This window comes from Aspergillus steynii, assembly GCF_002849105.1.
Source record: "Aspergillus steynii IBT 23096 chromosome Unknown P170scaffold_2, whole genome shotgun sequence".
NCBI lineage: Eukaryota > Fungi > Ascomycota > Eurotiomycetes > Eurotiales > Aspergillaceae > Aspergillus > Aspergillus steynii.
The window spans coordinates 128816-152404 of NW_020194399.1; the positions used below are offsets into that span (position 1 = coordinate 128816).

The following is a 23589-nucleotide window of genomic DNA, read 5'->3' on the forward strand; positions in this document are numbered from 1 at the left end:
AATATGTCTGACACTCAGCCTTCACAGGACTCTCTGACCGAGGAGGGCAAGGTGTCTTCCAGCCATGTGGAGAATAGCAATAGGACTGAGAAGGTCAAAACAGTGGATACAGTCCATCAAGATGAAGCCCTGAAGGTTCTTCAGAACTATACAGGCGACGAGACCTGGACCCCTGCCGAGGAGAAGAAGCTTGTGCGGAAGATAGACAGAAAGCTCCTTCCACTTCTCTGCCTGACCTACGGGCTCCAGTATTATGATAAGGCGATGCTTTCGCAAGCAGTAGGCCTGCCTCTACCTCAGCATATCACGGCTACTGATGGAATATATAGGCTTTATTTGGACTACGAACCGACCTGGACATGATGGAAGGTAGCCGCTATTCCTTTTCGGCGTCGATCTTCTACTTGGGATTTATTGTGGGCGCCTATCCCGCCATGACTCTGGCGCAGCTGTTTCCAATTGAGAGAGTAGCGTCTTTGATCACGACTCTCTGGGGGATTTGCCTCATCCTCACGCCTGCGTGCTTCAACTATCAAGGATTGTGGGCTCAGCGCTTCTTCCTCGGGATGCTGGAGGCGGGAATCAGTCCTATGTTTATGCTCATCGTGGTATGTGCCCCAGTGCAAGCTTCAGGCTGGTACAGTAACCATGAATAGGGTAGTTGGTACACGAAAGACGAACAGGCCCTCCGGATGGGGTGAGTGAACCCAGATGGTTATCAAATAGAAAAGAGCCTGATCCGATTCCAGTGCCTGGTACTGCTGGACTGGATACGTCTCCATCTTCTCGCCCGTGATCAACTATGGCCTCGGTCACATCCGAGGCACCCTCTCTCCATGGAAATACATGTATCTCTTGTCCGGCGCGATCACAATTATCTGGGGCATCATCGTCCTGTTCCTTCTCCCACCAGACCCCATCCGAGCGAAAGGATTCGACGATCGACAACGATATATCTCGGTCGCACGTTTGCGTGTCAACAACTCCGGCGTTCGCAACACACACTATAAAAAAGGCCAGGTCTTCGAGCTCCTCATGGACGTCAAGTTCTGGCTCATGTTCCTGATCGCATTCCTAAGCATGATTGCGAACGGACCCATCTCGACATTCATGCCGATCATTGTGAACTCGATGGGGTTCGACACTTTGAATTCCTTGTTACTCACGATGCCGGCTGGCTTCTATGCCGGGACGCTGCAGCTGCTCGCGCCGTATTTGGCTTATCGATATGCCAAGACTGGAATCCGGTCCTGGCTGGTGTTTGGTTGTCAGGTTCTCACGACGCTGGCTGCCCTACTGTTGCTTTGTCTGCCGTTCTCAGCTACAGGGGGGCTATTGTTCGCATGCTACATTCTCCCGTCTGTCGGGGGAGGATACTCGGTGCTCATGGGGCTCCAGATTGCTAATATAGCTGGGTATACGAAACGCGCGATGGCGTCTTCTGGTTTATATATTGGGTACTGTCTAGGTATGTCTGTTTTTCAAAAGACACCGTGGTTCTCTGACAAGAATAGGAAACTTTGTCGGTCCGCTTGTGTTCGAAGACAAAGATGCCCCTCGCTATGTCCCTGGGTTTATTGTGGTCATTGTGACTTCGATTACGGCTGGTCTTTTGGTCCTTATTTACCGATATATTTGTGTTTGGGATAATCGACGGCGTGATAAGCAGGGGGCCGAGGGATTCGGGAATGCATATCAGGACGATTTGACGGATTTGACGGTGAGCTATCCACCATGTGCTAGATGTTGCTTTTGCTGACCTGATTAGAACCCTGAATTCCGTTATATCCTTTAGTTCGTGTTACTCTTCTATTTGAGTTGTCACTTTGCTGGGAGGTTGATTTGTTGTGAAATTTCTACTTCATATCACTGTAGTGAGATAATGATATATTTACCTCATGTACCACTTATTATTTGGACCTCAATATAACAATCATTTCATATTTGGTGATCGGAACTAAAAAGAAAGAACGTATAATAGTACTCGAACATCACGAAGATTCTGCTGACTTAAACCAGAGAAATTCAATGCTCTATTATCCATCAGCCACACCCTTCTCTCTCCAATACCCCCCCAACACCTTTAAGAACGCCCATTTCAAAGCACTCCCCCATCCTTCGTCCTTCCATCTGTTCAAACTCTTGGGAAAATGCGGCACTCCATCCTTGACCTGAGCGTCATGCGCAATAATCACAAAGACATTAGCACTAGCGTCTGCTTCTTGCAACTTTTCAATCGTCCGTTTCGCCAGTGGAATATCATGCCCGAATGTCGGATCATACAGCGACTGCGTTGACTCCCGACCGCGAGATTTCTGCAATTCCTCCCATGCACCCCCCGGACAGAATCCGACCCCATCTCCTGATATCGGATGGGGAATGATACGATCCGGTAAAGGAAGATGCGTTGACGGACGGAAGATCCCTGCAAAGTGGCACACATCCCCACCCAGCAGGATGAATGTATCCGCGCTCGTGGTTGTTCGAGCAAGACCGCATAGGTGACCGACTGCGTGGCCGGGACTATCGAGAATATGAAAAGATCCGTCGCCGAAGTAGTCGAATGCGTTGAATTTGCCGATCTTGAGGGCGTTGGCTCCGTTGAAGCTGATTTCTCGGAGGTTACGGCTGCTGATAGATGTTGGTCAGTAACAACACAATCCTCATATCTATGAATGTGTAAAGCTTACGTATAGTCACTTTCAAGGATCGGGGAGTCAGGGTTCGCAGGTGCACCTGGCAGTAGAGCTTCCTTGAAGCCGGGTCCAACGATCAGGTCCGTTGAGGCGGGAAAGGTCGATGGATCGCCGATGTGGTCCCAGTGCCAATGGCTGGGTGTTATTAGTCTCGATTATATGGGAAAATGAGATAATCCTGGAAATACCTCCATATCACAGCTTCAATATCTTCCCCTTTGACATCATGATCCTCCAAAATATCCGCGACGTTCTTCTCTACCTCGATGTGATACTTGGTGGTCGGAATATACTCTGCGATTTTTGGCGCATAATTCCAGTAATCCTTTCGGATCCCTAGGTCCCACACAAGCTTCCTTCCAGAGGGATGTTCAAGCAAGAAGCATAACGAAGGGAACGACTCGAACGTGTCCAGTCCGGGAACCTGGGGTTCCATGAACCGGTTCAGGATGGCTGGACCCGCATTAACGGGGTTAATGAGTTTGACTGTGATTGGCGTATCGCCTGGGGGTACTGGAAAGATTTCTTTGTCTGCCATCCTGCGTGTTTGGTCGGTATGTAAATTGATAGCGGTATGAAGCCCAAGTTGGCGCTCCAGTCAAGATATGCGTGTCATCGTGAGCAAAGGAGTAGCTTCGAGCCGAGAGCCGGAATTGCCGACCAATTGACTGTTCGAATTCCCCGCATTCAATGACGAGGAAAGATGCGTTGATCAACTAGCTGCATGTTCAACCAACATGTGGCGTAGACCAACTGATTCTACTGCGGAGAGTCTCCGAGATATCCTCCGAAGAACGTGAAGCCGATCCAATAAGATACGATAGGAATTTCACTAGACCTTCCAGAGCCACTGTATCTAGTAAACTATCCTCCAAAAGCAGCCATGTCCAAAAACCCATCAAAGTGCCGAAACAAATCATTCACCTCGAACGTGCTCAGCTCGAGGCCTACCTCGTCAAGAGGCAACTCCATCTGCCGATTGCTCAGCAAGATATGCGCCAGACCACTCGTCCGCGTCGTCACAAAAGGGAAATAGCTAGTCCACTCAATCCCGTGAATCAAACTGATGTCTTCTAGGTCAAAGGCCTCATCTGCGGAGGGTGAATCAGCCGCCGTACTGCGCAACCTCTCGAAGCCCTGCAGGAAGATATCGGCGGTCGGCCACATGATCTTGAGCTGCTTCAGAGCCAACAGTACGATTTGCACATCTTCCTCTGCGTATCTCGACAGATGGGGGATACGCCGAGCATGCAGGAGAGCGAGCATCGCCATGCCGCAATACCAGCACGAGATGCCCATTAGGTAGCGAATGCGACCGCGGGCAAGGCAGTCTTTCAAGATTCGTGCTATACATGATGCCGCGAGAATTGCTGCCGGATATGCTCGGGGCAGCGGTCTTGCAGACTGGCTCAGATGTAGGACAATAATAGTTGCTAAATATGGCAGATGCAGCTGGTGCACGTCGCGATTGAAAGATACCGTACGGTCGGATCCAATGGGCAAAGACAGGTGACTGGGAAGAGAATGTGCCCATGCGATTAAGTCCTGGGCGTGGTTCACAGGGAAATGCAGTGTCATGTTGTTGCTCGTGCGCATCAGATGTTTGGCGATGTTTCCGATGACGCCGCAGAGCTTCACCCACTGAATGAATATCTCGGCCTTGATGTCCTGGACAGGGAAATCGTTCAACGTGGGCTCTGAAATATTGCAATCCTCCGGGTCGATCACACACGGTCGGCATTGACACAATGCCGTTAATCGTTCTCGTGCCTGCCTATTAATAGACGTCTTCTCTGCCATGACAGTGACAACTTACGAAAAACGTCCACCACAGTCTCCGTCGCAGACCGCTGTCAAACTGCGATCGGTCCAGCTGACCTGATCTCGGTTCCCTGTGGAAGCCTCCATGTTGAGCATGTCGGATAGCGACCGTCGTCCACCACCAGGACGAGTCGCGATGAACTCTAGAGGGAGGACGTGGACTCCACCAGTACACGAGAGCTATTGCTTTCAAGCACATGACGAGATTTGGCTCTTGATCGCCGTAGAACAGCGCTTTGACGCGACCGTAATAAGTGGCCGGTTCTGCGTGGAGAATCACCGGGGGCTGGACATGGCTTGCGGCCAGGGAGAGTGCGTTCACAACTAGTGGTGATGCCCCTAGATCATCTTCTATGATGTCTTTATCTAATACCGGGCACCAGGTAGAGCAATACTCAAAGTACGTCTCCTCGAAGCCTTGCAGGAGCTCTGGTGGGGGTAAATCAACGAAGGCTGGTGGCACCTGGGCTTGTCTCCGTTGATCGTCGGCATTGAGTCGAATCTCTGAGCCATAGACTTCTCCATACCCCGGATCCCCGAGATAGCTGTCGGCAGCGTCTGCCTGGCGAGCGATCGTGTCATTTTGCCCCGGGGTAAGTGCTGTCCCATGAGGACTTTGGTGAGCTGGGTAAGGGTTCCTCGCCAACGACGCAGCATTGCAGAGCTCGTGGAGTCCGAAGAACGACATGCCATCGTTGACACCAGACGGTGTCTCATCGCTGGGAAAGCCATGACTGGAGTTTATCGATGCTGGAGGGGTCGTCGGTCGCAAAGCTTCATGTTCATTGTCGGCGGTTGCATTGGACGTCTTGCTATTTTGACGCTTACGCTTCGACGGTCGGGTCCTGGATAGAACGAGCTTAATATCCTATTTCTCTCAGATCTCTAGATTAACCTACCTGCAGGTTACACCCGCCGCTGCGCAGTTGCTGCATTTGCTGCATCCACGCCCGCTTGTCTCTTGCAGGTCGCATTTCACCTGCGATGCATCAGTATTGCCACTCTAGTTCGTATGGTCGGCCAGACCTTTCTCTCATGACAGCCAATACAGACAATAGCCGCTCTCCGCCGCCTTGCCTTATGGGCAGCAAATTGCTGGAAGCGATAACCGTCGGTCATGATGGGTGACAGGAGAGAAGAACCGGAGAGTTCCCGGGGAAGAGCAGCTTAGGGCTCAGCGATCATGCGGGGATGTGGGGGAACCATCGTGCCTAGACAGACAGACGGATTTCTCCGAGCCAGAGATGGGGATTCCCTGGAACGTAGCAGAGGCTGTTGTAATCATTTCATGGGCATAAAAAGCCGAGAACCGAGCGCTGATCGCCTCGGCAGTCCATGCGGGGACAAAGCATTCGCAATCAATTCCACTCTACTTCCTCTCGGCTCATTTCACCAAATCACCTTCCACTATTGTCTCATCCTTGAAACACTAACTGCCATGGCTGATTTCTCGCTATATACTGGACCCAGTGAGGAGTGGCTGGCTTTGAAGGCCACTTTGCCGGCGCCTCCCGACTTTGTCTCTCTGGATGTCCTCAAGGCTGAGGCCAATGCTGGGCGCGAAGCCATTGCGGCGAAGGCCTTAGTTACGGAAGGTAGGAGACTTTCTTTCTGTTTTGAATCAAATTAGCTCACCCGTACTAGGTCTCCAATCGCAGGTCGCCTTTCAAGACTATTCCATCCCTGCCCGCGACGGGGTCACCTTGCAGGCCAGGACCTATCGTCCGGCCTCGCTGCCTCCCACCCAGCCTCTGCCGGTATACATCCACTTCCACGGCGGTGGATACTTCCTCGGAACTCTCGCTTCGGAAGATGCAATCTGTTCGCGCATCGTTGTTGGGTTGACCGCCGAATCAACTCCCGTGGTCGTGGTCAACGTGAACTATCGCCACACGCCGGAGCACAAGTACCCGATTGCTTGGAACGACGCTGAAGATGCATTCCACTGGGTCCACGACCATCTGACCGAAATTGGCGGCGACGCAGACCAGGTGATAGTCGGTGGAATATCAGCCGGGGCTCATTTAACCGCCTCATTGGTGCTGGCACAGCATCTGGGCACGGACGAGGCTTTGCTCAAAAGACCAAAGGTGAAGGGTCAGGTGTTGATGATTCCTTCCCTGGTCTCGCGAGGTTGCTATGCAGGACAGCTTGCGAAGCTCAAAGATCCGCGGGTGTCGAGCTACGTGCAGAACGAACATGCTCCGATCTTGCCCGCCAGCCGCGTCGATTTCTTCATCGGACTTCTGGAGCCCTTTGGGGTCGATAAGGATCTGCGATTGAATCCTGGAAATGCGACGCCGGATCAGGTCAAGGGAATGCCCCCGACGACCTTTGGAGTTGCAGGTCGAGATCCATTGAGAGACGAGGGTCTTTTGTATGCCATGTTGCTGGCTGAGAATGGGTAAGTTGTCTTCCCTGCGATCAAAGACATCGAGCTAACCTGGCTCTAGTGTTCCTACAGATGTGAATGTCTTCACCGGTCTTCCGCATGGGTTCAGAAGGCACGGAGCCCTGTCTGAAAGTAAACGCTGGGATGCAGTGATGAACCAGGGCATCAAATGGGCCTTGGGTGATCCGGTGGCTACAGGAGCCTTTGATATCAAGGATAAATGACAGCTTTTATCTTTGCTCGATTAATAGTTGTTATTGCCTAGAAGCAATAAAATACAGACAAAAGTATCTCAGAAGTTTAATGAGCACCATTAACCCTAGTCGCTCCCTCGGGAGTTCGGCTCTTGCTCCATCCTTCTACCCATCTATCCTCAATGATCTTCAGCTGCACATCTTGTGTGCGTTTGAAGTAGCCCTCGTCGATGTGATCGTCTTTTTCAACATCCTTGTAGCCCTCATTCGCCACAGACTTGGGCGTCACCATCAAGGAGTGTCCTAGGATTGTCAGAGAGCAATTTATATTGTCTCCATAGGAAAGACAAACCGCTTATTGTCCGATCTGTGGCTAGCTTCATCATGCATTCTGCCACATCTTCTTGTGGTGTAAACTCCACCCCCTTTTTCGTTAACTCTGCTTCGTACTCGGGGGACCGTATTGCGCTTTTGATATAACTAGTCAAGTCAGCTGCTGCAGTATATTTGATATAAAGAGTGCTAAATTAGGTTACCATGGGGCCACGTAGTTGATTCGAATTCCTTGTTCCCATGAGTTCCGTCGAGCAACTCGCATTAAGCCCCGGAGGCCGTATTTACTGCAGGTATATTGCCAATTGGCCTTCAAGGATCAGCATTCCCTTCCTCCTACCCTAGTGCAGTTTCATAGAACTTACAGGCGAATCAATCCACGCCACCATGCTCCCTGTGATAATAAAGCATCGGTCTCGATCCGGGGTATCCGGCTGTTTCCGAAAGTAGTGCACCGCCAACTTCCAGGTATACAGTGTTCCCGTCATATTCACATCCATAATGCGTAGCTCAGGTTTGACGGGGGGCTTGTTCGGATCTACCACGGTCAGTTCCATACCAGAGAAATGCTAAAAGAACACACCATCCAGGGGCCATAGATCGTCTCCGCTGGCGCGACTAATGCCCGCATTTGCGATCACAATATCACAGCTCTTGCTTGGAGAGTGGGCAATGGCCGCTTCGAAGACCCCCACCTGTTCCTCCCATGACGAGATATTGCATTTGACGAATTGCGCGTTTCTAAAATTCTCAATTTCTGCTCTGACTGTGGGGGAATCGGCACTCACGGACTCAGCTCTCCTGATAAAGCTCGTCCACGCTCTTCGTTCACGTCGGCAATTGTCACAAAGGCTCTGGCCAAGTCAGAATCCCATTCAAATTTAAGACGCATAGCATACCCTTCCGCCGCAAATGCGCGAACGGTTGCCTCTCCCATGCCATTCGCCCCTACATCTGTTAGTATGTAATCATTTATTGCATTTTCCAACTTACCCCCAGTAACAATCACACTCTTTCCCTTCAGCTGCGCTCGATCGGGTGGGATGGTGCAGTCCACTGGACCGGTGTACTCGTAGGGTGGTAGCTGAGGCATTTTGACTACTTGTCTGAGTTTGATGACAATGAGTAGAAGTACGACCCAAGTGACAGGAACACACTGTGCATCCATGCACCGTAGAGAATAGATATAGCGCGTCTGCTTCTCCGCATCTCCGGCCTTCAAATTGCGGGGATGCTTGGTGGCTCGGCATTCCTCTTTGGGTTTACCGAGATGACTGGAGAGCAATCTATGGATATTGTTCCATATTAACATCCGGCAAATCAAAACCTCAAGGATCACAGCCCCACCAAGGCAACTCGACCCCGGATCCTGCCCGAGCTCAAATCCTCAAGCACTGCCGGCAGATCACGGAGTCCCCTTGTCTCAACCTGAGGTTGAATAATCCCCGTTGCAATCATATTCAGAACCTCAACAATATCGCGATACTGCCCACCGTAGGAGAAAATGATGCTCAAACGCTTCCTAATCCCGACTTTCATGTCGACTTCATTTTGGCGGTCGCCCGTTCCTACACAAAGGATCTTTCCACCGGGGCGAACTGTAAGATCTAACTTAGTACCGGCTAGAGATCAACCCAGCAAGTATCGGCTGAGTGTACTTACCGATAGCCTGTGCGTCCCTGAATGTTTGATTCGAGCCGACAAAATCCAATACCGTATCAATCCTGCCTCCCAGGTCATTGTCCTTCACGAATTCCTGTATAGATGTCCCCGCAGGAATAATATCGTGGAGTGGGATCCCCAGTTGCACTGCGGCCTCTAACTTCTCTGCTCGGATATCCGATGCAATCACCCTCGCTCCTATTGCCTTCACAATCTGCAAAGCATTAAATCCAAGTCCACCGAGGCCAAACAGAAACACTGTCTCGGATTGCTTGACTTCAGCTCGACGAGTGATGCCGTGGTATGCGGTAGTGACAGCATCGGTTGCAACGGCTGCGACTTCGGATGACACGGCTATAGATATGGTCAGCTTATTGCAGGCATTCGGTGACAGTTTCTATTAGGAACCTACCGTCCGGTACGGGAATAGCAGCGCGCGCATCAACGGCCACGTACTCCGCATAGAACCCATCTTGGCCAATTCCATGATGATGTCCCGTTGGACAGAGCTGTTCCAAATTCCGAGAGCACTCGCCGCAGCTGTCTTGGCCGCATCCCGGGACAGCAAGGAGAGCTACACGTTCGCCCTGTAACTTGTCAGGCTTGTCGGTCCTTTTTCTTTTGATCTTGTATGAGAGAGTGAAGCTGGATAATACCAGTTGAAGCAACTTATCCTGGACTTCATGTCCAATTTCGACGATTTCGCCGCATCCTTCGTGTCCCTAATTTGAAGTTAATTTATACATCTACCAACATGGCTTTTATACTTACTAGAATATACTTCTCCTCAAACTGTGGACGATCCTCGACATCCAGTAAAGCCTGGTCACTGTGGCAGACTTTTCGCGGTCCGTCAGTTGGGTATAGCGTCAAAGGCGATCACGTAAATACCTCCCGCTGCTAAGAGCTTGACTAATAGCCCTGTAGGGGGCGCTCGTGGTACGGGGACGACCTCCCAGACCTTCGAAGTCAATGATGGGTTTCTCGATGTTCAAATTAGAGATCAGCGACTTACAGGCTTTGGGTTGCCCTTGTGCTTTCTCCACGCGTGCATGGTTTGTGGAATCGCAGGAGGCATTTTTTCACAGATTTGGTTAAAGTAGTATCCAATGAACAGTAGAAAGAGCATAAAAGCTAAGCGTCGAGGGGCATGGTTATTTTGAACGCTTCCTGGCTTACTTCTAAGGAGGGATAACCGAGACTCGGTTATTCCAACCCAAGTCTCGAACCGACATCATGCATGGAAAGGACAAGAGCTTCCCTCGTCAAAATTGATTGAGGAGTGTGTCCAATTACTGAACGTTCTTGTAAGGCTCAAAGATCAAAAAGCATAAGCAACTCAAGTATATCTACACATGTTGTATCGCGCACCTCCAGATTCCAAACTAACAAACAATAGCCCCTTACCACGCCAAGCTACCTCCTGCGCCGTTCTGCTTGCAATAGTAATTCAACTCGTCTCCTCCAATGTGCTGTCCCTCAGACTGGCAGTAGTACAGGAGGTCCTGGTCACTCAACAAGGTGCAGTCAGGGCACTGGTCCCACTGCTTGTCTCCGGTGTTTCGTTTCTTGTATGCAGTGCATGCCTTGTCCGTGGCGTCTTTGTTGTACACTTGCTGTAGGGTATCAGCACACTGTCGCCATATGTTAAGAGCTCAAGGAACTGACCACATCGTCTCCTGGGGAGTCGTAACAGATGCCTGTGTTGTGAAGGTCGGCGAAGACGCTTTGAGATGTCAGCATAAACTCGACGCATGGAGTCAAAGGATCCTACCCGATGGCAAGAGTTGAGGCGAGCAGCGAGAGTGAGAGCTTCATGGTGATGGTTGATGGGATGCGTGGATGTCTAGGTCTGAGTGATGGGATATGGCAGGTCTATATCCGACTCCTGGAACCCTCTGTCGGCCACATTTAAGACAGACGACATGTCATCGGCTCTTCGGAACCATCTCGTTCCATCCCCTGGCTTGATGGTGCATCCTGCCACGACGTGAAAATCCGAAGATTCTCCAGGCAGATCCCGCCAGCAAACCCCAAACGACAATGTCTACGAGGTATTCGTCTTCAGCTCGAGTCGGCGATGTTTCATGGTGGCACCTTGGTTGCATTCACACAATGGACCTGATCCTTCGTAACCTTGAGGCCCTGGATGTCTCAGTTGCAGCCCAATTGGGATCTCGTCATGGTACGGGGCGCCGTGAAAGCGGCAGCGATCATCGGCACTAGGAGATGGAGTTCCGGATGCAGGCCTGCAGATCCTTATTCTGCGAGTCGGTCACTCCAGATACCCCAAAAAAGAACCCCTTTGGGGCAGCTTTAATTTACTTTAATCTATAAGGGTTGGCATTGTCGTCATGGCGTGGCAGGCCCCACGGGTGATAACGTCTTCCCGACACTGCCGGTGTCTCTTCGCCATGGATTGGTCCACTCAGGATGATTGACAGGCACATGTGGCCTAAGAATAACGTTTCTGCAGGAGTCGGAGTCTTCTCATCCGCCGCGGTCCGATCCTGACTCCGTTCTGCGCACCTGGGGATCTGCGCTGAAATGCCTCATGGATTGTCTTGCGTCCGGGCTTTCTTCGGGAGTTTCATCACGGAAGGATTCTATCCTTCTATCCGCCAGGGACCGGAGCTACGTTGACTTCAGTTCACCGCATGATGGAGTATCGCGTGTCTGCGGGTCCGGTTGCGAGTTGAACGATGATCTCGCTCTTCTGTTGTATATAGACCCTCCTTCCCGTAATCATCCCAACCCTTCCTCTCTGCCTGTCGACATCATCTCACCCCAACTCCTTGTACATACCCAAACACCAACATCATGAAGGCCGCCTTCACTCTCTTCGCCTCTCTCTGCGCGGTCACCACCGCCCTGCCTCACGATCAGGCCACGAACCCGCAGGACTCGGGACTCGACAAGGCCACCCTCCTCCTCCACGATGGCAGCACCGTGTCCATCGACAAGAAAGACCTCTCCGCCCACCTGAACGGCGCCGCACTGTCTCCTCCGGTCAACGACTTGCCCAGACGCCTCACCAGCAGCCCCACCACCCACCTCACCAAGCGTGGCTCCGACGCCCAACTCATCATCCCCCTGCCCGACCAGGAATTCCTCGGCTGGGACATCCCCATGTCGACCATCACGCACGCCAACGAAGCCGATGCCACCGTCGCCATGTCCGCCGGTAACACGATCGCCAACAGTATCACGGTGGGCAGCTCGTTCGCCGCGTCTGTCGAGAGCTTCCTCACCGTCACCACGCACATCGACTACGGCTACACCGAGACCAGCGCCCTGACCGGCACCGTGACCATGACGATTCCCAAGAACAAATGGGGCGCCATCGTCAGTAACCCCTTGACGCAGCGAAAGCGCGGATACGTCTTCAACGGACAGCCCGGCAGTGGCTCGTTTGAGTACTTCCAGGCGGACTCGTTCAACTCGGAGACTTATACTTATGGTCAGAACTCGTTGTCGTGGGTTAAGGGTGTCATGACTACTTGTCTGGGCGATTCCTACCCCCTGAAGATGTGCAATGGGGATGGTGAGCTGAAATAGGTTCTTTTTGCGAGGCCGTTGGGGGGTGGCAGTTGTGGTAGGGGTGGTATACCGGATTGATGTATGCATATTGTGGTTGGCTTCACTTGTTATCATTGTACGTACTCGATTCTGAGTGTAGGAATTTGTGCTGTCGTCTATTGTCAGGGTAATGTTGAAATATGCATCTGGCGTTCAATCATTCAAATTCCCTTTCCTGTTTAGCATGATCATGGCCGTGATCAGGCATCTATTCGAGAGCATACTCTAGCTCTCATTCGGTCATGACGAAATGTAACATACGCTTCACCCGGCGAAGACATTCATCAAATCTAGCAGTTCTGTCCAACGAGCGTCTTTCTGCACTTCTATGTTTCCCTCCGGTGTAATCACTTTGTAGTCATCCTCCTTGCTCGTACCATACTCGTATCCTTGCTCATTTCCAACAAACGCGGACAGATCACGGATCCAATCTGTCATAAGCTGTCTCTCCATTGAAGTCGGGCCATGCATGATCGAATAACTGTGAATAATTTAGCAGAGTCCACATAATGTGAGGTTCCATGCAATTCACTCACTTCCAGAAAGGCCGGTCCATGGCATGACTAACGCCAAACGACTCAGGTGCCACCTGGGGTGTAATAAATGATAGACGATAGGCGATAAGATACCGCCACACGTCTCTTATTTCCACACCGTGGGACAGCAGATTGTCGACAAGAAATCGAGAAGGTGCTCGGACCTGACCGTCCGACACGATGCGCCCAAACACGGCCTCCCAGTCTTTTTTCTCAGTCGACGTAGGGAGTGAATAATGGTGTAACAGACGCGACGTAGTCGACGGAGAGTAATAATTGGAAACCTGCAGCTCGAGAGACTCGCGACTAGCCTCCGGTCCATTCGTCACAGCATACAGCGTCTCTTCATTCAACACCTCTCCGATGAAGATCCGCAATCCTCTGCGCTTGAACTCCCGGGCGAACGACCCGTCTCGATAATATTCGAAGATATCAGGATGGATGAAGACCCCGTCAGTGACCGGACGGAAAGTATGATGCTTCAATTTCATGATGGTATCGCAGAGGTCCTGAGCACTGATCTGACGCAGAGCCTTCAGCTTGTCGGACCCAGAGAGCGAGGGCGCAATTTGGAAATGCTCGCACAGCTCGTCGAACTGCGGTTGGCAGTCCTCTGGCGTCTTTGGTTGCGTCGGAATTGCATTGGAGTACATGACCAGCCGACGAAAACGATCTCTCGAACCTTCCGACAGATCTCCTCGGAAATCATACAAAGTCTGCGCCTGTACGGCGTAGGCACCAGCACTTCGACCCGAGAGCGTAATATTCAACGGATCTCCACCGAACGCAGCGATATTCTCGTAGACCCAGTCCATCGCGAGCCTCTGGTCCCAGAGTCCGTAGTTTCCCACTTCCCCTGCCTGGCTCTCCTCTCGCAGCGCATCGCCAGCCAGGAATCCAAACACGTTGAGACGGTATCCCACGGCAATGAACACGGCATTTAGATTGCCGGTCGAGATCAACTCTGTCGGATTCATCGCCTCTTCCTGACTGGGGTCCCCGATTTGGAACCATCCTCCGTGGAACCAAATCATCACCGGCCATTTGGGGTTGGTTTCTCCTTCTCTCTGAACGGGAGTCCAGATGTTCAGTCGCAGGCAATCTTCCCCGAACTCGTGCTGAGGGAGTTTCTTCTTCACCGAGGCGGAATAGTTTGGTTGAGGACAGACCTGGCCGAATGAGGTCGCATCGAACGGTCCTCCTTCTGTAGAGTAGGAGTAAGACTCGGGTAGGGGTTCTGGCTTTCTCCATCGTCGTTCACCGGTCGGTGGAAGGGCATATGGGACGTTGGCGAAACGGCGTGATTTCTTGTCATACTGTTGACCCTTAATACTTCCTTTTAGTCCAGGAAGTTTGACCTGGCACTCTGAGGTTTGGTAAGAAATGTTGTTTCCCATGATGATAATGTCGAAGAGGAATGGAGATCCGCAGAAATATATTCGGGAGGGACGATGTCAATTTAAACCCCCTGACACCGTTGGACGCAACAGAAGACGCAATCCACTGCTGCTGTCACGACAAACACCAATAGAAAGCTGAAGGATTATTTATTCGCCCGACAATCCCCTCTTTTCCCTTCAAAATCCTCCAATTTTTCCCTTTTCTCCATCTCCAACTGCCCGGCGCTGTTGATTGGTCGGTTTAATCGATGGGTGTGCTGAGTCATCCAGCCGATCTGCGGCCTCAGGCTGCCATCTCCTCTCGTCGATTGTTTTCTCCATCTTTCGTCTTCTTTGAACTCCATCCTATCTGCATCCCACCTGCATCCAATCTGTATCTCTTCTCTATCTCCATTTGATACGGAATCATGGACACTCGATAGATATTCATACCTAGAGATAGCACCGACCTGTCCTCAGTCGATAAGACTCTTGGAGATACCGGAGAATGGTCCAGGCTCCAAGAGCCCTCGCGGTCTGCATCCATGGGAGCCGATAAAGACCCTGCTGACAGACCGCGTCGGGCGCGAGTAGAGCGTGCCAGGCGATCTAAGAATGGTGAGCTCTTTTCCAAGCTATATTGCATCAAGACTAAATGAAGAATAGGTTGCGCTACCTGCCTCAGCAAGAGAGTCAAATGCGACGAGCAGCGCCCCTACTGTGGTCGTTGCATTCGATTGCACTTGCCATGTGAATGGCCCCGACCCAAAGCTTCACTGGCTGAGAGGCGCAGAGGATTTGGTCCCCTCAAGCGTCGTGATCGCGATCTCTGGTCGCCTTGCTCCATCGTCCCGAAGGGTGAATTGACTCCGTCGTTGCAACCGGATGAGTCTGCGCGACAACCCATGGTCACCAAGGCCAATGAGCAAGAATCTAATGATGCAGCCTCGGGCATCGTTTCTCAATCGTCCGGAAACCCTCCAGACTTGATAGACGAATGCGAAGCGTCTGGACTACTGGTACCCGATGGCTACGAGCATGATGCGGCACCGTCACCAAGCTATGGAACACCGGTTTCCCTATCAAGCAGCGTGCTCGATAGTATACACGACACGCTTCCGCTGCTACAAATGCCGCTTGCGCTCCCTATGTCAATGTCGCCCGATACGTCCTTCATCCACGTCGCAGACACAGCTCCTGCTCTAGGCACCAACGACAAACAAGCTCTAAGCTTCCATCGCGCGGTTTTCGCCCCGTTGAAATCAACTCGACACTGGACTTGCTCCGCACAAGCCTTGTTTGTCGACAGAGCATTTGAGAAACGCATGGCTTTTCATTTCCTTCTCGCCCTGTCCTACAGCGAGCTGGCGATTTACTATGGCCACGGTTCCCGACCACCGCAGGAGTCCAAGAGGCATTTTGAGCGGGGTTCCCACTTATTCTTGCAAGCACAGAATCCATTTGCTGCTACAGACCACGTCAGCACAATGCTCTCATTTCTGTATCTCTATATGTTTTGGATGCGGCGGGATCGGCTAGATGTGACGAAACTCGAGGATCTGAGCAGGACAATTATGCTCTACGTTAGAGCACATGGGCTGGACGATCTTTGTGCCAGCGAGGATTTGGCTTCGCTCACTGGGAACAGTTGCACAAGCTTGGAGTCTCCGCCCGACCAGGCTCTCCTTGCCAGGATACTGGTATATTTGTACGATCGCGACGGGTTTTGCGGCTTTTTCGGCTGTGGGGGATCATTCGCCCGGCATATGAGTCAAGATCCAGAGAAGCGACGGAAGGTTTGGATACGATCGCGTACTGCCTTCTTGCTTCCTCAAACCCCTTGCATGCGCGCATCTGCCATATTTGACATGGAGGACGCGGCAACCCTTGACGCTTACTTCGACCTCATCGGTTTGCACCAGGAAATAAATGAATACAGCCAGAGCTCGCAGCAGGAAGCCGCAGAAATCGAACCCCGACTGCGACGTCGAATAGACACGGTGCAGCAGGTACGAAGAACGCAGCTGGACTGACGATCGCTTTCTAACAAAGTTTAGGACCACTTATTTCTTCCATTTTCCTTCCCGGAAAGCGACTCTCGCCTATCGCTAATGTCGTATGTCACGATTACCTTCTTTCACGCACTCCAGTTGTATTTCTACCGAAGTCGCGAGTCTGCCTTCGGACAGCGACCGGTTTCAAAGCACCTGCAGAAAACTCTTAACACGCTAGTCTCGACTGCATATCACACCGTCAGCACTGGGCCAGTCCAGCTCCTCGAACGATTTCAGTGGTCGCTATTTATTGGTGCCCTGGAAACTCACGATCCAGTTCACCGGCAGTGGCTCGTGGACCACATTTCTGATCCCGGCCTCAAGGCAGGGACCCAGTTGATCCAGACGATCAAACATCGATCTGCCAATGGAATCACGATGCAAAATCTCAGATGGTTGATCAGCGGAACTAATTCGGCGGGCTTGGCTGGTGCGAGTCGGTAAAATCTTGAACACGCTTCTTCGTATATGGCGTGTTCTGCCCGTGTGTTGTTGTCGATTCCAATCTCGCCAATATGAACAGTGCCTCACGACCCTTGCATAAGCATCTAGCGTCAATTGCTTTGCGAGTCGCACTGCATGCAGCACCAACACAAACCGGGTAAGTCATGTTAGCATATCCAAACTACCGAGTAGCGTCTCGGTTTATCTGGTGGCGAGTGGGCCCTCGCACCGAGATCGGCGTCGTCGCGTCGATTAATCCGACCAATAAAGCGGACTATCGTCAGTTGCACCAATTCCTCGAACTCAATTTCGCCCTGCACAGGTTAGTGGACAGAAAGCCATTATCTGGACGTACAAAACATGGACCCAAGCCCTGACCCCGATTTCTCCACTTGTTATCTTCTTCGGCTGCATCCCCGCATCCTCCTTTTCTCCTAGCGCTGCACAACCTGGAATCATATATCAGTCGGTGCCCACCGACCATGGTTTCGTCCTTCCTGGTCTGAGTTTGTGATCTTCTAGCCCATCACAGATCGGCAAAAGAGGGAAATTTTCCTTCTTTCTTCCTTCGCCATGTTGGGTAATGAACCTCCCATGGAAATCGAGCCCAAAGAGCCCGTGCAGAGCGACATGCCAGTCGAGAAGGAATCTGGCGCTGCGGACACCTTGGGCCCGGAAGAGGAGAAGATGCTAGTCCGAAAGATTGATATGAAGTATGTTACACTGGTCAGACAACGCGATGCTGAAGCTAACTGGGTCAGTTTGATGCCGTTGCTGATTATCAGTTACGGCCTGCAATACCTCGACAGTAGGCGCTTTGGCACGATGACAGCCCTGTTCATGACTCATCGCTTCGATAGAAACCAGCTTGTCCTATAGTGCTATTTTGGGCATACGGGAGGATCTCGTACGTCTGTTTCCAATTTGCACGAAGCGTCGCTAACCGTGATAGAATCTCGTTGGACAAGAATTCAACTGGGCGTCGAGTATTTTCTATATCGGCTATCTGGTTGCCTCTTATCCCATCTCCCTTGGCTTTGTCCGTTTTCCTCTAGGCCGATACCTCAGTCTCTTGATGTATGACTTGTCTATCAAATCTCCTCGGCAAAGCTAACTGTTGTAGCCTGCTATGGGGCATAATCCTCACTCTACACGCTGTGGCCGAGAACTACGCCGGCCTGATGGTCCTAAGAACGTTCTTGGGTATCTTCGAAAGTGCCATCAGCCCTGGGTTCTCTCTGATCACCGGAATGTGGTACACTCCGAAGGAACACATGTCTCGCCACTCGTTCTGGTTTGCAGGCAATGCCGTGGCTAGCATCATTGGATCAATGATTGCCTACGGTATTTTGCACTACACGGGAGGATTCTCGCAATGGAAAGTCAGTATTCCTCTCCATCTGTACCACCCAACAACTCTCTTACCCGATACAGCTGCTCTTCTTAATCTTCGGCCTGATCACCATCGCCTGGTCGGTTGTGCTGTGGTTCTACCTCCCGAACTCGCCATCCAATGCTCATTTCCTCACGCCGACAGAGCGAGAATTCGCGTCTCTGCGACCGAAGAAATTCCAGCGCACCACACAAACCAAGCAATGGGACAAGAAGCAATTCATCGAGACCTTCCAAGACCCTAAGACCTGGTGGTTCTTGGTCTTCTCGTTTGTCATTTGCGTGCCTAACGGCGGTATCACCAGCGTATGCCACCCGCCCTTCTTCCTCCTGTCCCCTCTACAATCCCCTCAACTAATCAACACCCCCAGTTCAACTCCATCATCATCAACAGCTTCGGCTACGACAAATTTCAAACCATCCTGATGGGTCTCCCCGCCGCAGCATTCCAACTCACCACGGTAATCCTCGCCGCCGTATTCACCACGCTCTTCCGCAAATCGCGCCTCTGGGCCGTCATCGGCACCTTCCTCCTCGCCATGGCCGGCGTCCTAATGATCAAGCTGCTGCCGACAGAGAAAAAGCTCTCCCGACTAGCAGGCTACTGGCTCGTGACGGCAGTGTCGCCTGCGTTTCCACTCATGATGTCTCTCTTCGCGAGCAACACAGCCGGGTTCACGAAGAAGTCGACGCTCGTGGCGCTGATCTTTGTCGGTTATTGCGTGGGTAATTTCGTGGGGCCGCAGTTCTTTAAGAATAACGAGGCTCCGGCGTATGGGGTAAGTGAATACATCCATCCGTTCCTGACTCCATCATCGTTTCATTCCTCCCGTTCACTCAGCCTGGCAACCCACGTTCAATACACTAACACACAAACCAGACCGCATACACCACCATCCTCACCTGCTTCGCCATCACCATCGTCATGGCCCTGATCTTCCGCATCTACCTTTCATGGACCAATTCGCGCCGAGACCGCGAACAAGGCGTGCACATCGACCCCGAAGACAGCCGGGAGATTGATCTCCATGCGGACGAGGAGCTAGAGGGCGTGGATGAGACGGATATGCAGAATCGGGGGTTTAGGTATATTCTCTGATTCCGTCGCTTGTGGTCCGATGAGAGGATTGAGTTTTGTATTGCTGTTCGTGTTTATGAGCGCGAGTGCGGTTATTTTAATTACTTGCGAGAGAGCATAGGTTCAGATCATAATTATTTCTTAATGTATTTAGCAAGCATGTGACATGGCTTGAGGTGACTGAAAAAAGCGATGATATCTGAAACTTGTGAAGTTTCAGCCAGAATGAGAACATGTTAAAAAAGCGCGCACTTAAGGGACTAGGGAAAAAAAGAGCCTGAAAAAAATAATCAATGTTGAATAGTAAAAATAGAACAGAATAAAACAGAAGGACAATCTGAAACAAGGGAGGGGAGGGCGAAGTGTATTAGATTAAATCCAGTATTCGAGGAAAGATCTTGTGGGGAATGTCCGACCGGGTGCGAATAGCTTCAACTTCGCCCAAAATGGAAAGAACGATAAGTATTTGAGATCTATTTAAATTCGATTTTCAGGATCATTTGATTCCACCAAAAAGGTTTGCCATTCAGAAACTAGGCTAATGACTGCTGTATGAGGTCTAATGAAGTACAGACAAATCTGAGCTCAGGCACAATAATTCTTCAACAAATTAAGGCCATGCCTTACGGCTATTATTATCTAATATGTCGTGCTATCGACAAAGCCGGTATAAAGAGAGACAGCCCATGTGTTGAATCTGTATGTACACCGAGCGCGAGGGCGGGATACCATTGATGTAATTATGCAGGGGTATCTATGCAAACAGCCATAACCAGCATCTACCAGTCATGATTCATTCAGATCTCAAACAAAAGCCGAGAAGCAGGAGTTTTTCGCATCCTCCTCCTTCCAGCCGATACACTTCCAGCAGTTGAGCAGACCCTTAGGGTCGTACTTAGTCTTGATTTCGGCGAGCTTGTTGTAGTTGTCGCCCCACCAGGCCTCCTGCCAGTCCTCGGTAAAGGGGTTGGCTTCGTTGCTGTAGGCACCGCTGCCCGGGGTGATGCGCTCGAGGGTGGCGGTCATGTTCTGGATGCTGGCGATCTTCTGCTCGCGGGTCTCGAGGGTGCTGTTCCAGGCCCAGGCGGCGCCGGAGCCGAGCTCCCAGACGGCCGAGCGCCAGGCGGGCGTGGCGCTGGTGGAGCCTTCGGTGTAGTTGTACAGGACGGGGCCGACGACCGGGATGTAAGGGGACTGGCCGACGGAGAGGATAAGGGAGAAGAAGTCCATCAGGTTCTGGCGGCCCTCGGCGGTCTCGAAGACATTCTGGGGGATCAGACGGCTGCCGGCGAAATGCGTGACGCCGACGCTGACAGAGCTGGACGTGACGTACTTCTCGTAGAAGTTATACCACGTAGAGAACTCCTCGATGGTGGCAGAACCGCCCTGAGCCTTTGCGTAAGAGATCACTTCGGCAAGAGACTCCTTGGCTTCATCGATAGACAGCAGGGGAGAGACGTTGACCAGGGTGTTGCCGGTGATGTGACCACCCCAGCCCTCCTTAGCCCACTTGAGGGTGTTGTTGACGACAATATCCATGAAGGGCAGGACATTGCTGTCGGTCTTGGGGAACTTGATGTTGGCAGACACGAAGCTGATCTCGGGCTCGACCTCGTGGGTGGTCTCGATCACAACACCGAAAGTACCACCGCCACCACCACGCAGAGCCCAGAACAGATCGGAGTTCTGGCACTCGTTGGCAATGCGATACTCGCCGTCGGGGGTCACCACCTTGAACTGAAGCACACGATCAACACCGAGACCGTAGACGGGGGACAGAATCGAGTGACCACCGTTCTGCACCCACCCACCGGACAGTCCGACGGTCGAGGAGTAGCCACCCAGGATGGTGACCTTGTGCTGGTTGGCGAAGATGTACGCCTCGTCGAAGTTGACACCAGCACCGGCGGTGATGGCCTTGTAGCTGGTCGAGCATCCCTCAGGCTTGAAGGCCTCGACGTAAGACAGGTCGCGCAGGTTGCGAGTCCACAGCGCCAGGGTGTTCTTGCCGCTGCTGCGGGTCAAGTAGTCATGGCCGGTGTTCTTGATCACCAGGCGCTGACCGGAGCAGCTCGAGTACTTGAATGCCGCGATGGCGTCCTTCTCGTCTTTGACCTCCAGGTAGTAGGAGGGCATGTTGCCCTGGCGGCAGTTGGCATTATTGTCAAAGGCCAGACCGTCGGTGGGATCGCTGCTGTCGAGCAGACACTGATCTTCGGGATCCGACGAGCACATCTCCACCTGGTTGTTCATGTAGCCATTGGCGCTATTGGTGCGCATCCAGGGGCTGGTGTAGTTGGCCTGGACGGAGGCACAGGCCGCATCGTCAGGAGTCACGGCCTTGCCGTTGTACTCGGAGAAGCAGGGCAGGGAGAAAGGCGTAAGGGGCTGCACGCGGCCCTGAACGGTGGCATTGAAGCTATCCAGGGTGCACTCCGACCGGGGAACCTGACAGACTCCGACTCCATCCGCCACAGTCAAGCCCAAAAATTGGACCGCCAGCACGGCCAGCGAAGACTTGAATCCCGGGACTGCGGTAGACGCCATCTTGCCACGCGAGAATGAGACAATTCAGGAATGAAATTAGGAACAGGCGAAGATCTCGTCCACAATTTGAGATGAGCCGCCGGCTCCAATTAAAAACAGTCGAAGCGCTGAGCTGGGACGAGGCTAGGGGGAGGAATTTTCCGGAACCCGGCACTTATGGAGTGCGTACTCTCGCGACTCGTAGTATGATTGCCAACCCTGAATCGGGTGAATCTAGGGCGTCAATAGCGGATGGATGCCTCGGAGAACGGACATGGAAAACCCCTTGGAGTCAGTCGTGCTAAGTTGCTAACGCTGGACTAGGAGTACTCCGAGTATCCCATACGGCGATAAGAGCGTTAAGCGATGGTGCCTGGGGAGATGCAGCGTCGTTAGAGTTAAGACGAAGGACGACCGACTCCACCACCAACTCCGAACCAACCGCAGCTGGACTGCAGCGAGGCAAAGTGACCATTCAGCTGGGTCTGATCGACGTGGCTGCATTCCTAAAGTGACAAGTCGGGCCGAACTCGCCTTAAGCTTTTCCGCCAGGGCTTCGGTCGACTTCCGAGCGTCGTGGACTTGCCTTGGTTTTTCTTGTATCGTGCGGTGGATAGGTGGATGTTCAGCACCGCGCAGGGACCGTATATCGCCATTCGGCCGGCAGATCGACAAACGTTGACCAGCAAGATCCATTACGACCGTCAAGAAAGTTGCGTTGACGGTTAGACATCGGGAAACAGGAGTCAAGGGCGCCCATCGTCGCCTCAGATTGAGGCATCAATCAGTCCGTAGAAAGACTTCACTGCCTTGCACGGATTATATGGGTGGAGAACAACATGATACAAAACTCCACCGGTCTCCATCTTAGATTGTGCATCGGATAGTATGCCACGTTGTGCGATGGAACAGGGCAAATCAGGCCACCATTGCAATCTAAAGTGGGCGCCTCTTTTCAACACCATCTGAGACCATTGTCTTGCGTAGACACCATGGAAGAGATTTCTGATCCAAACCAGTCCACATCGGTCGCTCAGGCCGATTAGTCCAGGTGCTAAGATAGTCTCGTCCGGGACTACGGCCTGCTGGAGATTCCTCGGGTATCCTCAAACAGGAACGGACGGGGGCGGCAGACAATCGTTGCCCCTTGCATAAGGATTCAGGCCGCACGAACTCTCCCTTCCTGTGGTCGACGATCCTCCTGCGTCGTCACCCCGGACTGGACAGGGACAGAACTTGGGTCGGGGCGTCTCAGGAATCTCAGGGAATCGTCCAACACAGAGACCAACGATAGCTGTATATACTAGCACAGTACTCCGTATGCCGAGTATAACAACCATCGGGTCCTCCTGGCTCCGTAGAGTAATGATCGCGGAGAATTTGCCATCTTGAATCAATCCTTGGCGGCCACAAAGTTTGACATGACATCAAACCGTCCAAAAACCTCTCGTCGGATGGGGGCCTTGCCAAAGTTTATCGCAGACTGTCCTGTGGTTATGCTTG

General features: G+C 52.0%; 12 protein-coding genes across 12 annotated transcripts; 5 read left to right on the forward strand and 7 right to left on the reverse strand.

Annotated features, from left to right (window-relative positions):
• Positions 1–3: 3 nt before the first annotated feature.
• P170DRAFT_422453 (MFS general substrate transporter) lies at positions 4–1795 on the forward strand (the record flags this gene model as incomplete). The annotated part of the gene is made up of 6 exons (XM_024847432.1): positions 4–279; positions 330–608; positions 657–697; positions 750–1468; positions 1515–1720; positions 1769–1795. 6 exons carry the CDS (start codon positions 4–6, stop codon positions 1793–1795), a joined length of 1548 nt encoding a protein of 515 aa, XP_024706739.1.
• A 241-nt stretch (positions 1796–2036) lies between these two features.
• P170DRAFT_400319 (MBL fold metallo-hydrolase) lies at positions 2037–3248 on the reverse strand (the record flags this gene model as incomplete). The annotated part of the gene is made up of 3 exons (XM_024846319.1): positions 2885–3248; positions 2691–2831; positions 2037–2631 (listed from the first exon to the last, which is right to left on the reverse strand). The coding sequence occupies exons 1-3, from the start codon at positions 3232–3234 to the stop codon at positions 2037–2039; spliced, it is 1086 nt and encodes a 361-aa protein (XP_024706740.1). The 5' UTR covers positions 3235–3248.
• A 312-nt stretch (positions 3249–3560) lies between these two features.
• P170DRAFT_443651 (uncharacterized protein) lies at positions 3561–5636 on the reverse strand (the record flags this gene model as incomplete). Its single annotated transcript, XM_024850568.1, has 4 exons — positions 3561–4466; positions 4513–5362; positions 5417–5496; positions 5544–5636. 4 exons carry the CDS (start codon positions 5634–5636, stop codon positions 3561–3563), a joined length of 1929 nt encoding a protein of 642 aa, XP_024706741.1.
• Positions 5637–5955: 319 nt separating this feature from the next.
• On the forward strand, positions 5956–7133 carry P170DRAFT_506470 (alpha/beta hydrolase; the record flags this gene model as incomplete). Its single annotated transcript, XM_024854394.1, has 3 exons — positions 5956–6112; positions 6162–6921; positions 6971–7133. 3 exons carry the CDS (start codon positions 5956–5958, stop codon positions 7131–7133), a joined length of 1080 nt encoding a protein of 359 aa, XP_024706742.1.
• Positions 7134–7209: 76 nt separating this feature from the next.
• On the reverse strand, positions 7210–8529 carry P170DRAFT_506471 (short chain dehydrogenase/ reductase; the record flags this gene model as incomplete). Its single annotated transcript, XM_024854395.1, has 8 exons — positions 7210–7406; positions 7456–7583; positions 7640–7746; positions 7802–7974; positions 8020–8177; positions 8225–8290; positions 8336–8384; positions 8430–8529. The coding sequence occupies 8 exons, from the start codon at positions 8527–8529 to the stop codon at positions 7210–7212; spliced, it is 978 nt and encodes a 325-aa protein (XP_024706743.1).
• A 242-nt stretch (positions 8530–8771) lies between these two features.
• P170DRAFT_443654 (zinc-binding dehydrogenase) lies at positions 8772–10176 on the reverse strand (the record flags this gene model as incomplete). The annotated part of the gene is made up of 7 exons (XM_024850569.1): positions 8772–9034; positions 9099–9452; positions 9511–9685; positions 9755–9820; positions 9870–9937; positions 9990–10059; positions 10114–10176. The coding sequence occupies 7 exons, from the start codon at positions 10174–10176 to the stop codon at positions 8772–8774; spliced, it is 1059 nt and encodes a 352-aa protein (XP_024706744.1).
• A 325-nt stretch (positions 10177–10501) lies between these two features.
• On the reverse strand, positions 10502–10916 carry P170DRAFT_443655 (uncharacterized protein; the record flags this gene model as incomplete). Its single annotated transcript, XM_024850570.1, has 3 exons — positions 10502–10714; positions 10767–10824; positions 10873–10916. 3 exons carry the CDS (start codon positions 10914–10916, stop codon positions 10502–10504), a joined length of 315 nt encoding a protein of 104 aa, XP_024706745.1.
• Positions 10917–11918: 1002 nt separating this feature from the next.
• On the forward strand, positions 11919–12656 carry P170DRAFT_422458 (uncharacterized protein; the record flags this gene model as incomplete). Its single annotated transcript, XM_024847433.1, has 1 exon — positions 11919–12656. One exon carries the CDS (start codon positions 11919–11921, stop codon positions 12654–12656), a length of 738 nt encoding a protein of 245 aa, XP_024706746.1.
• Positions 12657–12941: 285 nt separating this feature from the next.
• Positions 12942–14610, reverse strand: P170DRAFT_349450 (alpha/beta-hydrolase; the record flags this gene model as incomplete). The annotated part of the gene is made up of 2 exons (XM_024843735.1): positions 12942–13158; positions 13214–14610. 2 exons carry the CDS (start codon positions 14608–14610, stop codon positions 12942–12944), a joined length of 1614 nt encoding a protein of 537 aa, XP_024706747.1.
• A 341-nt stretch (positions 14611–14951) lies between these two features.
• P170DRAFT_487283 (Zn(II)2Cys6 transcription factor) lies at positions 14952–17172 on the forward strand. The gene is made up of 3 exons (XM_024853950.1): positions 14952–15210; positions 15259–16601; positions 16650–17172. Exons 1-3 carry the CDS (start codon positions 15138–15140, stop codon positions 17088–17090), a joined length of 1857 nt encoding a protein of 618 aa, XP_024706748.1. The 5' UTR covers positions 14952–15137; the 3' UTR covers positions 17091–17172.
• Positions 17173–17720: 548 nt separating this feature from the next.
• P170DRAFT_348275 (MFS general substrate transporter) lies at positions 17721–19581 on the forward strand (the record flags this gene model as incomplete). Its single annotated transcript, XM_024843669.1, has 8 exons — positions 17721–17803; positions 17852–17898; positions 17951–17997; positions 18043–18176; positions 18214–18472; positions 18525–18788; positions 18854–19261; positions 19363–19581. The coding sequence occupies 8 exons, from the start codon at positions 17721–17723 to the stop codon at positions 19579–19581; spliced, it is 1461 nt and encodes a 486-aa protein (XP_024706749.1).
• A 544-nt stretch (positions 19582–20125) lies between these two features.
• P170DRAFT_506474 (FAD/FMN-containing dehydrogenase) lies at positions 20126–22230 on the reverse strand. Its single transcript, XM_024854396.1, has one exon. It carries the CDS (start codon positions 22105–22107, stop codon positions 20365–20367), a length of 1743 nt encoding a protein of 580 aa, XP_024706750.1. The 5' UTR covers positions 22108–22230; the 3' UTR covers positions 20126–20364.
• Positions 22231–23589: the final 1359 nt, after the last annotated feature.